We start from the raw sequence: 12,242 nt of genomic DNA on the forward strand, positions 1-12,242 counted from the left end.
TCTAGAATTTTAACCAACAATGACAATGACCTTCTCCCCCACACTAATGGTACTCCCATCACCATGCATCACCCAGGTCGTAAATTAAAACATTGACCTGGAATTGCGTAAGAGAAGGAGATTGATTAACATACGATATTGAACACCTTTACCAAAACTGTATACACTAATCTGCATACAACCAACCACCTTTTGTGAATAAATAGCCAATAAACCCCTTTGGAAAATAACTATATTTAATATACAGTATGTAATACTGAAACAATAAGGACCTCTCCATAAATGTACATTATCAAAAATAAAGTCTCCGAAAATATAGGCCAATCAAAAATAAATTAGAATAGAGCGAAGTCATGACCACAGCACATTTGTAACAAACACAATAAAAACAGAACAGCTACGATCAAAGGATTTGCTCTCCAGCCTGATGGCCTGGTGTGGCTCAGAGAGGGGTCCAGGTTGTATCAGCTAGGTCCTTTGGAGCAGGTTGACAGCCAATGCCTGTCCAATAGAGGAGTTATGAGGTCAGATCCATTTCTACCATTCTGTAAGTCAATCTATTCCACACAGAGGGGACGGCTTGGCTGTGTGAAGTCACTTGGATCCTGGCTTACAGTCCCTTAGGATGAGGGTCCACAGTAGTCCTCTGCTACTAGCATTCTTTACATACAGGGAGAAGGTTGGCCAGAGGGTAAACAGAGGCTTCTTGGTCCTCACCCCTGTTTGTCAACTCCATTATCCTCCTTCAGCGTTTGTTCCGCCGTTTATCCATTTCTTTTCGAAGCCGGGCCTGCAGTGCCATCCTCATGGTGGAGTCCAGAACATTCTCCTCCGCTACGCGCTCCACCACCCTCTCTGGCTTATCCTCCTAAGAGACAGATGGAGCACAGGGGTCATGACGAGGACAAAATATTTAAGTGATAATGCCAGAGAAGCCAATGTTTGGAGGATATATTGGCATGGATATTAGACCCGAGACGAAGTCAGGACACTGTTGTTCAGAGGAGCTTGTCAACAACACAGCTAACAATCACTTCAAACTGATGCTGGAAAGACTGCAAACTAGCTTAACGTCATTTAGTTGTACCTTTTTTTAAATCTCTCACACACGATTTAGACTGGCTGAGAAAGGCTGCTTGCCTGTCTCATCACATTAATTACTATGGGGCAGCTGGAGATTGAATTTCAATATTGAAACATAGTTGCAAATGTCAGAGAGAGACAGCAAGGTTTATACAAATCTCCGCTGTTGAAAACAAAATGTTCGTCTAAAGGATATGCGAGATAATGTCAAGATGTTTTTTTCTAGGGGAGATCAAGTTTATAAATTGTCAGCTGGGTTGATGAGACAGTGGATTGCGCAGTCAGATGGAACATGGTAAATGTGCTAAATCTATGACGTTAAAATGCCTGTGGTAACTTGTGAAGTAGACACCGGCTGGAATGCGGTTTTAACCAAACCGCATTCAAGATTATACCCACCCGTTGTATAAACATATAGGACACTTGAAAAAGTGGGAAAACTCTGAAGGTGTTGAAACTACACTATATGGGCAAATTAATTTGGACACCCCTTCAAATTAGTGGATTCTGCTATTTCAACCACACCCGTTGCTGACAGGTGTATAAAAATCGAGCACACGGTCATGCAATCTCCATAGACAAACATTGGCAGTAGAATGGCCCACACTGAAGAGCTGTGACATTAAACGTGGCACCGTCATAGGATGCCACTTTTCCAATAAGCCAGTTCGTCAAATTTCTGCCCTGGTCAACTATAAGTGCTGTTATTGTGAAGTGGAAAAGTCTAGGAGTAACAACGTCTCAGCCACGAAGTGGTAGGCCACACAAGCTCACAGAACGGGACCGCTGAGTGCTGAAGCTCATAAAAAAATATTTTGTCCTCAGTTGCAACACTCACTATGGAGTTCCAAACTTCCCCTGGAAGCAACATCAGCACAAGAACTGTTCATCGGGAGCTTCATGAAATGGATTTCCATGGCCGAGTAGCCGCACAATACCAAGCGTCAGCTGGAGTGCTGTAAAGCTCGCCGCCAATTTTCCAACATCTAGTAGAAAGCCTTCCCAGAAGAGTGGGGGCTGTTATAGCAACAAAGGGAGGATTCCCATGATTTTGGAATGAGATGTTCGACTAGCAGGTGTCCATATACTTTTGACCATGCAGTGTATGAACGTGACCAATAAACTTGATTTGATAGACAGACCTTGAGTACGATGTAGGAGGTGACATGGCCAGAGTCAGCCTGGTAGTCCAGCCAGAAGAGCTCAGTTCCATGGGTCTCTGGCTCTGTACTGGATCCACTCTCATTCCACTCCTCAGTCTCTGCACCCACTCCTGGCTGAGATCCATCTGGAGACGCATATACATACATAAATCACCACTTACCAGAGCCTTCCATCAAGTTGACAGAAGAGTTCATACTATCAGCAGTGTTTTCTTACTGCCGCGTCGAGGATGGTACACTTGGATGTCTGGTCGACGGGGGAGTCGGGAGGTAGTGGTGTGCCTGGGCCTCTGATGCTCATTGGCCTGCTTCACCTGCTTATCATAGTCATCTCTGCAAGACATCAAACAAGTCAGTGCAAAGAATCTATCAAAACATTTAGAGAGCATATTGACTGGCTGTGTCACCTCTTGGTATGGCAAATGCTTTGCATCCGACCGCAAGGCACTACATACAGAGAGAGGGTTGTGCGTACGGCCCAGTACATCACTGGGGCCGAGCTCCCTGTCATCCAGGACTTCTATATCAGGTGGTGTCTGTCTGAGGAAGGCTCTAAAAATTGTCTAAGACTCCTGCCACCCAAGTCATAGACAAGCAATACGCACATAATCCAAAAAGTTTAAATACATCAATTAATATCAGAATGAGCAATATATCGGACTCTGACGTCACTCAGTCCGATATTTATCTTTTACTTTTTGGATTGTGTGTATTGTTTGTATCGCTAGGCATTATTACGGCACTGTTGGCGCTATGAACACAAGCATTATGCTGCACCTGCAAATCTGTGTATGCGACAAAAATAAACTTCGATATATGATAGCACAGATACAAAGATGAGTCCTCTATCCATCTCTACGCCCTGTTGTTCACACGCGTATCTGCCCGCTCATTGGCTAGAATGGTCACACCTGATCGCGCCTGCCTTCCATCTTTGGGATATGCATTTTCATTGTTAGAGCGGTAACATGTATATATTGTCAATAGAATAGACAGTCTTTAGTTGTAGTTAGGGACGTCCCAATGAACCCGTATTGCACTATCCCTTTGTCGAGCGGAAGGTCTTTGTTATGTGTTGTGCGCATGCGTAGAAGTGGTTAGGCGTAATAGCGATTAATTTCAACATTACGTAGAAAACACTCGAAATTGAACATCTGCATGCTCTCAGAATGAATTACATTGATAAAATATACACTCCACATGTTAGCTCAGATTAACAAAGTTCAGTGATTTACCTGGCAATCTGGTTCCTTCGAATGTGGTGTAAGAAACCGTGGCTCATGTCCAAACGACCCGTGCGTTTATATTTGAGCTCTTGTTCTTCATCATCCCGCAAAATCTCCATCGTGATTGATAATTGATTTAGTATTTCTTTATACGCACAACACCACAACAAGCTGCATCTTAACGTTAATCAAGCTTTTAAAGTGGGCTGCTGTCCAACTAGAATTGCACACGGAGTTACGAGCCTGTTCATAGTCTATTTTTAATATCACGTTTCTACCCCGAAAATGATACTTTTCTCACATTTTGAATCCTCATTAATTAATTATATAAATTGTATAATAACCTATGTGTAAAAGCTGCGTTAATTTAGAGGCCCACATAAAAACGGCCAACATTATTCAATCTCAACCGTTCGGTTTTTGCCAGAGTAAACGTGAAAACTCGGGGTACACTTTGGTTGGCCATTTTGATATTGTAGTCTGGAGTTTGCGTGTTTTGGCGAGCTTGCTAGTTAGCAAAATAAACTCACCAGTGGCTTTTGCTAGTTAACTATACATTTTCTCCATACACAACAACGATTAACGCTATGGTATCTGTAAAACGGGAGCGAGAAATTGACTTGGAAGACGATGAAGGTAGCTAGCCAACATATTTTAAAACTTGTATAAGCGAGCTCTAGATAGTCACACGCTACAATAACTAGCGAACGTTGCCGTTTATTTCTAAACGTGTAGCTAGCTAGGTTAGCTGCTAAGTTAGCCTAAATCACATTGTTGGTAGCTAGCTAATTATTGTTAGCTAGCTAAGACCCCATTCAAACGTGTTTTTCCTAGGTGCGTTATTGTTTGCCGCCAGAGCAGAGGTTTCCTGTAAAAAGAACGAGTTGTGTTAGCTAACGTTACCTAGCTAGATACGATTGTTGTCATTGTTAGTTAACATTTAGCTACACTTAATTATTTGTTGAAATTGTTCTTTGTCTTACACAGTACCTGTGAAAATTGGCCGTTCGTCCGAGGACCGCAGAAGTCGCCATTGTCCCTACCTCGACACAATCAATAGGTAAAGTCAACTGGCCTTAACATGGAAGATGCACAAGATAAGGCATTTGTTGAACGTGTACTCTGTGTAAATCACCTCTAACACACACATTTGTCTTCAGGAGTGTACTGGACTTCGATTTTGAGAAGCTATGCTCCATTTCCCTTTCCCACATCAATGTATACGCCTGTCTCATCTGTGGGAAATACTTCCAAGGTAAAGTATCCAATACTTCAGATGAACGTTGTTCCCCCCCCCTCTATACCTGAGAAGTGTTCAGAAATGTTTTGACCAAGGCCCGAAACCAATGCAATGTATCTTCCAGGTAGAGGTCTGAAGTCCCATGCCTACACTCACAGTGTGCAGTTCACCCACCATGTGTTCCTCAATCTGCACACCCTCAAGTTCTACTGTCTGCCAGATAACTACGAGATCATTGACTCATCGTTGGAAGACATCACGGTGAGTCTACAGAGATGGGTGGTGCACACATTAACTCTGTAATCAGAAAGAACATGTGTCAAATGCATCAATTCAAACAGGCACTGATTGAATGGTGCTAAACTGATAGTTCTGAATTATAACTTTTTAACAGTTCTTGTTCAGTCATGGTTTATACAGTCATCCAGTGGTATGTGTCTAAAGTTATATAGTGGTGGTAATGTATTTTTCTTTATGTTTTAGTATGTACTGAAGCCCACATTCACCAGACAGCACATCTCTGGATTGGATAAGCAGGGAAAGCTGTATCGAGCCTATGATGGCACCACCTATCTGCCTGGCATCGTAGGGCTCAACAACATCAAGGCTAATGACTACGCTAATGTGGTGCTGCAGGTAAGACTGTCATCCAACACAGAGTATCCACTGGTGAATCTGACATCTCACCATTCACATGCTGCTAAACATTTTCCTGTGTGTTGATCATTCATGTTGATTATGGTGAACTGTTTTTATCCTTTCAGGCCCTGTCCAATGTGCCCCCACTGCGGAACTACTTTTTGGAAGAGGAGAATTACTGCGGCATCCGTAGGCCGCCGGGTGACATCATGTTCCTGCTGGTGCAGCGATTCGGTGAGCTGATGCGCAAGCTGTGGAACCCACGGAACTTCAAGGCCCATGTGTCGCCCCACGAGATGTTGCAGGCCGTAGTGCTGTGCAGCAAGAAGAACTTCCAGATCACCAAGCAAGGTAGGATTTTATTATAACACATTCAGTGAGACACAGAGCCTCGCTTCTCAAGAGCAAATTATTTTTAGTACAGTCAGATATATGTTTTGGTATGTGTTGCACATTATGTTGTGAATAAGCTATGCTGCTGATTGGTCTGTCCTTCAGGGGATGCTGTGGACTTCCTGTCATGGTTCATGAATGCTCTGCACGGTGCACTGGGAGGAACCAAGAAGAAACCCTGTGAGTGTCAGTGGGAGGTGGAGGGAAGGATGTTGGGGAAGTGTTTTCTGCCTCATTGTACAACCTGTGAGATTAACAAAGATATTTCCCACTTCTTTCCCCCCTCTCTCCTATTGCCATTATAGCAAGCCTTACCAAAGTGTTCCAGGGTTCCATGCGTATCTTCTCCAAGAAGCTTCCTCACCCAGATTTGGTAAGTTGCTTATTGTCAACCTTTTGTTAAAGACTTCAACATTGTATCACAGTTTAAATCCTTATTTGTGAATTCATGGCTCTTCAATATGATTACATATTTGAACAGTTAAATTGTCCACGTTACATGCTTTTCTCTCCCTCTCCAGCCACCAGAAGAGAAGGTGGCTCTGCTTCTGAAGGAGGAGTACCAGGAGGAGATGTCTGACACCACCTTCCTCTTCTTGACCCTTGACCTCCCCACAGCCCCGCTGTACAAGGATGAAAAGGAGCAGCTCATCATCCCACAGGTCCCCCTCTTCAACATCCTGGCCAAGTTCAATGGCAACACAGAGAAGGTACTGCCCTCAAACTCAATTAAATTTGCTCAGATGAACAGCACTCCTATCTCCATGCCAGCCATCTCGCCCATCAAGTGAGATGGAGCCTCGGAAGCCTAGGTTTCTCACATTATTTTTTTTCCCGAAAGCCTGGGGAAATTCTCCTCGGGAAGATGACAAAAAGGGGTGGAATACGGTGATCAAGATGTAAGCTAGTGATGCGTTGCCACTTATCAAGCCAATCAAATATTTAGCATGGGCGGATTTACAAACAGATGTGTTTCTGAAAAGATTTCAGACTAGCAACCAGCTAGCTAGCATAAAATACAAAAGTAACGCTGCTAGTGCTCCCATTCAATTGCAAAATCTTCCAAAAGCAGAGTCAACGAGACAAGATTTAGAATGTTGGCCTGTGAGACTCCAGCTTCTGTTTGAAAGAGATTTGATCACCTCTTCTTCGACCTTTCCTCTGAACCCTCCTGTTTGCTTTTAGGAGTATAAAACATACAAAGAGAATTTCCTCAAGAGGTTCCAGTTGCTCAAGCTGCCCCCCTATCTCATCTTCTGCATCAAGAGGTTTACCAAGAACAACTTCTTTGTGGAGAAGAACCCCACCATTGTCAACTTCCCCATCACGTAAGTGACTGTTGCATACTTTCCCCATATACTCAGTTGTAATTTTGCGTTGTGCTCAGCCTTATGATTCTGTGTGTTTTTGACTGACCCTTGCTTTGCTCCTTGATCAGGAACGTAGACCTTCGTGAGTATCTGACAGAGGAAGCACAGGTCACAGAGAAGAACACAACCTATGACCTGGTGGCCAATGTGGTGCATGATGGGAAGCCCACTGAGGGGGCATACAGAATACATGTCCTGCATCATGTAAGTGACAGCTGCACGTTTTAGGATTATTTTTTTTTCTGGTGAACTCTACAGGTGCAAATTTGCAAAGCTTTAGATGTGCAATATTTCTTGATATTGTGAAAGAAAAATTATCATCCTGTTCAGTTATTGGTGCTAATGTGAGCCTGTCTTTGTCGCTGAAGGGCACTGGAAAGTGGTACGAGCTCCAGGACCTGCAGGTGACAGATATCCTGCCCCAGATGATCACACTGTCAGAGGCTTACATTCAGGTAAGTTCTATTGTCACATTGATCACTGAATATACAATATGCTGTTCTCTAACTTACCTGTTTATGTCTAGATAAGTTACTGACTCCCACTAACTGTCAATTGTGTTGATGTGTGGGTTCTCTGTGTTCCAGATTTGGAAAAGAAGAGAGAGCGAAGATGACACAACTAACCACACTGGGGCGTGAATGAGGCATTTAATGAGCATTGATCATATTTAAAGATTGATTGTACAGGAAAGAGCTGTCACTCGCTGGCTAGTGGTCAGACAGTATCCAGTGGAATTGGATACTGTCCAAGATGACCTCAGGGTAAGCCCACACCACATGAGGACCAGGACATTTTATTTGAGGATTTTGGCTATAGCGAAAACAATGATGTTTACTATTTTATGTTCTTCGCTTACATTTTTAACTGTAAATGGTAGATTAAACCAGCTTTGGCTTTTCTGTTTTCAGTCATTAATATTATTTAAGATTTTGCACAATTTGACACGTGTTGATTTATTCGTTTTAGCCATAGTTGGGTCTTTATTTGTGAAACAAGGAAGTAAAAACAAAAATACAATTCCAACATTTTGAATAAGACATGACCAAATAGTGAAGGTTACAAAAAGATTTTCATATTATAAGCAGTACATTATAGGATAAATATACTCATGTATACACAAATACTTCGGACTCACACATGAATATTACTTAGATCATAAAAATGAAACCTAAACATAGTTTAATATACAAAGGCAATGCATTGACATATTACTTGTTAAAAGGATTTCTCCATCAAAGGAGGTATATGTTCACTCAAATATATTTCTTCAAGACACTTCACCACTTTATTTACTGTACCATATTTGTTTTCCCTGATTATGACTGATTTTATATGAATAACTTTATTGCCGATTTAACAGGGAAAATTAACTATTTCTAATGTAAATGAGGTATTATGCTTGTGGATATATCTGCTTAAAAATGTCCACAGTTCTTTTAACTCAATCATTTACAGTATGTTTGAATGAATTACTTACTGTACTCGTAATGGCCCACACAGTGAAAATCAAACCTGACACCATCAAATAATCTCAGTGCTACACCATCAGCCTACCACAAGTACAAATCTAATGAAGGAAATGTACAGACATTTTTCTCAAATTACTCAACAGTGCAATATAATACCTATTAAATGTACAGACAAATTAAGGCAACAGTGCAGTCATTAACATGTGACATTCTTAAACACACTTAGCAGTTAATAAATGCAGATAATTCATCATAGCTTCATCCATGAAGGGAGATCTCTGGGTGTGGTTTTCAGCTCTAGTTCCTCATGACCTTTTGGCAGAAGTCTACCATCTGGAGTTGTATCAAAATAAAATCAGATATAATGCACTATACCAAAACATTGATGTGGGTAGTGTTGTTTTTCAGATAATAAACCCTGGCTTGTACTATGCTCTAGTTTGCTTATTTACCTGTAGTTTGGGTTATTCTTTCAGATAGTAAACCATGGCAGATCTAGTTTACTTATGCCACACTCCTGAGAGGTTTTCGTATCCCTGCAGATGTGAATGGGTCCCCGGGTACACTGGTTATTCCTCAGAATATGCTGCTCTTTCACAACAACACACACATCAGCTCTCTGGAGGATACAGTGACAAATAGCTGATATACTGACTAAAAGAAGACTCAGTCACTACACACAATCACACCACTGTTGTCACTGGGACAGTCCATCTAAATCAAATTTATTTATATAGCCCTTCGTACATCAGCTGATATCTCAAAGTGCTGTACAGAAACCCAGCCTAAAACCCCAAACAGCAAGCAATGCAGGTGTAGAAGCACGGTGGCTAAAACTCCCTAGAAAGGCCAAAACCTAGGAAGAAACCTAGAGAGGAACCAGGCTATGTGGGGTGGCCAGTCCTCTTCTGGCTGTGCCGGGTGGAGATTATAACAGAACATGGCCAAGATGTTCAAATGTTCATAAATGACCAGCATGGTCGAATAATAATAAGGCAGAACAGTTGAAACTGGAGCAGCAGCACGCTCAGGTGGACTGGGGACAGCAAAGAGTCATCATGTCAGGTAGTCCTGGGGCATGGTCCTAGGGCTCAGGTCCTCCAAGAGAGAGAAAGAAGGAGAGAATTAGAGAACGCACACTTAGATTCACACAGGACACCGAATAGGACAGGAGGACAAGTACTCCAGGTATAACAAACTGACCCTAGCCCCCCGTCACATACACTACTGCAGCATAAATACTGGAGGCTGAGACAGGAGGGGTCAGGAGACACTGTGGCCCCATCCGAGGACACCCCCAGACAGGGCCAAACAGGAAGGATATAACCCCACCCACTTTGCCAAAGCACAGCCCCCACACCATTAGAGGGATATCTTCAACCACCAACTTACCATCCTGAGACAAGGCTGAGTATAGCCCACAAAGATCTCCGCCATGGCACAACCCAAGGGGGGGCGCCAACCCAGACAGGATGACCACATCAGTGAATCAACCCACTCAGGTGACGCACCCCTTCCAGGGATGGCATGAGAGAGCCCCAGTGACTCAGCCCCTGTAACAGAGGCAGAGAATCCCAGTGGAAAGAGGGGAACCGGCCAGGCAGAGACAGCAAGGGCGGTTCGTTGCTCCAGAGCCTTTCCGTTCACCTTCCCACTCCTGGGCCAGACTACACTCAATCATATGACCCACTGAAGAGATGAGTCTTCAGTAAAGACTTAAAGGTTGAGACCGAGTTTGCGTCTCTGACATGGGTAGGCAGACCGTTCCATAAAAATGGAGCTCTATAGGAGAAAGCCCTGCCTCCAGCTGTTTGCTTAGAAATTCTAGGGACAATTAGGAGGCCTGCGTCTTGTGATCGTAGCGTACGTGTAGGTATGTACGGCAGGACCAAATCAGAGAGATAGGTAGGAGCAAGCCCATGTAATGCTTTGCAGGTTAGCAGTAAAACCTTGAAATCAGCCCTTGCTTTGACAGGAAGCCAGTGTAGGGAGGCTAGCACTGGAGTAATATGATCACATTTTTTGGTTCTAGTCAGGATTCTAGCAGCCATATTTAGCACTAACTGAAGTTTATTTAGTGCTTTATCCGGGTAGCCGGAAAGTAGAGCATTGCAGTAGTCTAACCTAGAAGTGACAAAAGCATGGATTAATTTTTCTGCATCATTTTTGGACAGAAAGTTTCTGATTTTTGCAATGTTACGTAGATGGAAAAAAGCTGTCCTTGAAATGGTCTTGATATGTTCTTCAAAAGAGAGATCAGGAATCCAGAGTAACGCCGGGGTCCTTCACAGTTTTATTTGAGACGACTGTACAACCATTAAGATTAATTGTCAGATTCAACAGAAGATCTCTTTGTTTCTTGGGACCTAGAATAAGCATCTCTGTTTTGTCCGAGTTTAAAAGAAGAAAGCAGCCATCCACTTCCTTATGTCTGAAACACATGCTTCTAGTGAGGGCAATTTTAGGGCTTCACCATGTTTCATTGAAATGTACAGCTGTGTGTCATCCGCATAGTAGTGAAAGTTAACATTATGTTTTCGAATAACATCCCCAAGAGGTAAAATATATAGTGAAAACAATAGTGGTCCTAAAACAGAACCTTGAGGAACACCAACATTTACAGTTGATTTGTCAGAGGACAAACCATTCACAGAGACAAACTGATATCTTTCCGACAGATAAGATCTAAGCCAGGCCAGAACTTGTCCGTGTAGACCAATTTGGGTTTCCAATCTCTCCAAAAGAATGTGGTGATCGATGGTATCAAAGGTCTAGGAGCACGAGGACAGATGCAGAGCCTCGTTCCGATGCCATTAAAATGTCATTTACCACCTTCACAAGTGCCGTCTCAGTGTTATGATGGGGTCTAAAACCAGACTGAAGCATTTCGTATACATTGTTTGTCTTCAGGAAGGCAGTGAGTTGCTGCGCAACAGCCTTTTCTAAAATATTTGAGAGGAATGGAAGATTCGATATAGGCCAATAGTTTTTTATATTTTCTGGGTCAAGGTTTGGCTTTTTCAAGAGAGGCTTTATTACTGCCACTTTTAGTGAGTTTGGTACACATCCGGTGGATAGAGAGCTGTTTATTATGTTCAACATAGGAGGGCCAAGCACAGGAAGCAGCTCTTTCAGTAGTTTAGTTGGAATAGGGTCCAGTATGCAGCTTGAAGGTTTAGAGGCCATGATTATTTTCATAATTGTGTCAAGAGATATAGTACTAAAACACTTGAGCGTCTCTCTTGATCCTAGGTCCTGGCAGAGTTGTGCAGACTCAGGACAACTGAGCTTTGAAGGAATACGCAGATTTAAAGAGGAGTCCGTAATTTGCTTTCTAATAATCATAATATTTTCCTCAAAGAAGTTCATGAATTTATCACTGCTAAAGTGAAAGTCATCCTCTCTTGGGGAATGCTGCTTTTTAGTTAGCTTTGCGACAGTATCAAAAAGGAATTTCGGATTGTTCTTATTTTCCTCAATTAAGTTAGAAAAATAGGATGATCGAGCAGCAGTAAGGGCTCTTCGGTACTGCACGGTACTGTCTTTCCAAGCTAGTCGGAAGACTTCCAGTTTGGTGTGGCGCCATTTCTGTTCCAATTTTCTGGAAGCTTGCTTCAGAGCTCGGGTATTTTCTGTGTACCAGGGAGCTAGTTTCT

General features: G+C 42.7%; 2 protein-coding genes across 2 annotated transcripts; one reads left to right on the forward strand and one right to left on the reverse strand.

Moving 5' to 3' along the window:
• Nucleotides 1-218: 218 nt before the first annotated feature.
• On the reverse strand, nucleotides 219-3,687 carry LOC110536083 (UPF0561 protein C2orf68 homolog). Its single transcript, XM_021621624.3, has 4 exons — nucleotides 3,482-3,687; nucleotides 2,464-2,579; nucleotides 2,226-2,371; nucleotides 219-868 (listed from the first exon to the last, which is right to left on the reverse strand). The coding sequence occupies exons 1-4, from the start codon at nucleotides 3,589-3,591 to the stop codon at nucleotides 746-748; spliced, it is 495 nt and encodes a 164-aa protein (XP_021477299.1). The 5' UTR covers nucleotides 3,592-3,687; the 3' UTR covers nucleotides 219-745.
• A 224-nt stretch (nucleotides 3,688-3,911) lies between these two features.
• Nucleotides 3,912-8,024, forward strand: LOC110536082 (ubiquitin carboxyl-terminal hydrolase 39). Its single transcript, XM_021621623.3, has 13 exons — nucleotides 3,912-4,108; nucleotides 4,460-4,532; nucleotides 4,633-4,727; nucleotides 4,837-4,973; nucleotides 5,196-5,348; nucleotides 5,477-5,702; nucleotides 5,850-5,924; nucleotides 6,050-6,117; nucleotides 6,266-6,454; nucleotides 6,930-7,072; nucleotides 7,183-7,318; nucleotides 7,483-7,569; nucleotides 7,702-8,024. The coding sequence occupies exons 1-13, from the start codon at nucleotides 4,060-4,062 to the stop codon at nucleotides 7,753-7,755; spliced, it is 1,485 nt and encodes a 494-aa protein (XP_021477298.1). The 5' UTR covers nucleotides 3,912-4,059; the 3' UTR covers nucleotides 7,756-8,024.
• Nucleotides 8,025-12,242: the final 4,218 nt, after the last annotated feature.

This window comes from Oncorhynchus mykiss, chromosome 11, assembly GCF_057628025.1.
Source record: "Oncorhynchus mykiss isolate SJ-2025 chromosome 11, ASM5762802v1, whole genome shotgun sequence".
Taxonomy (NCBI): domain Eukaryota; kingdom Metazoa; phylum Chordata; class Actinopteri; order Salmoniformes; family Salmonidae; genus Oncorhynchus; species Oncorhynchus mykiss.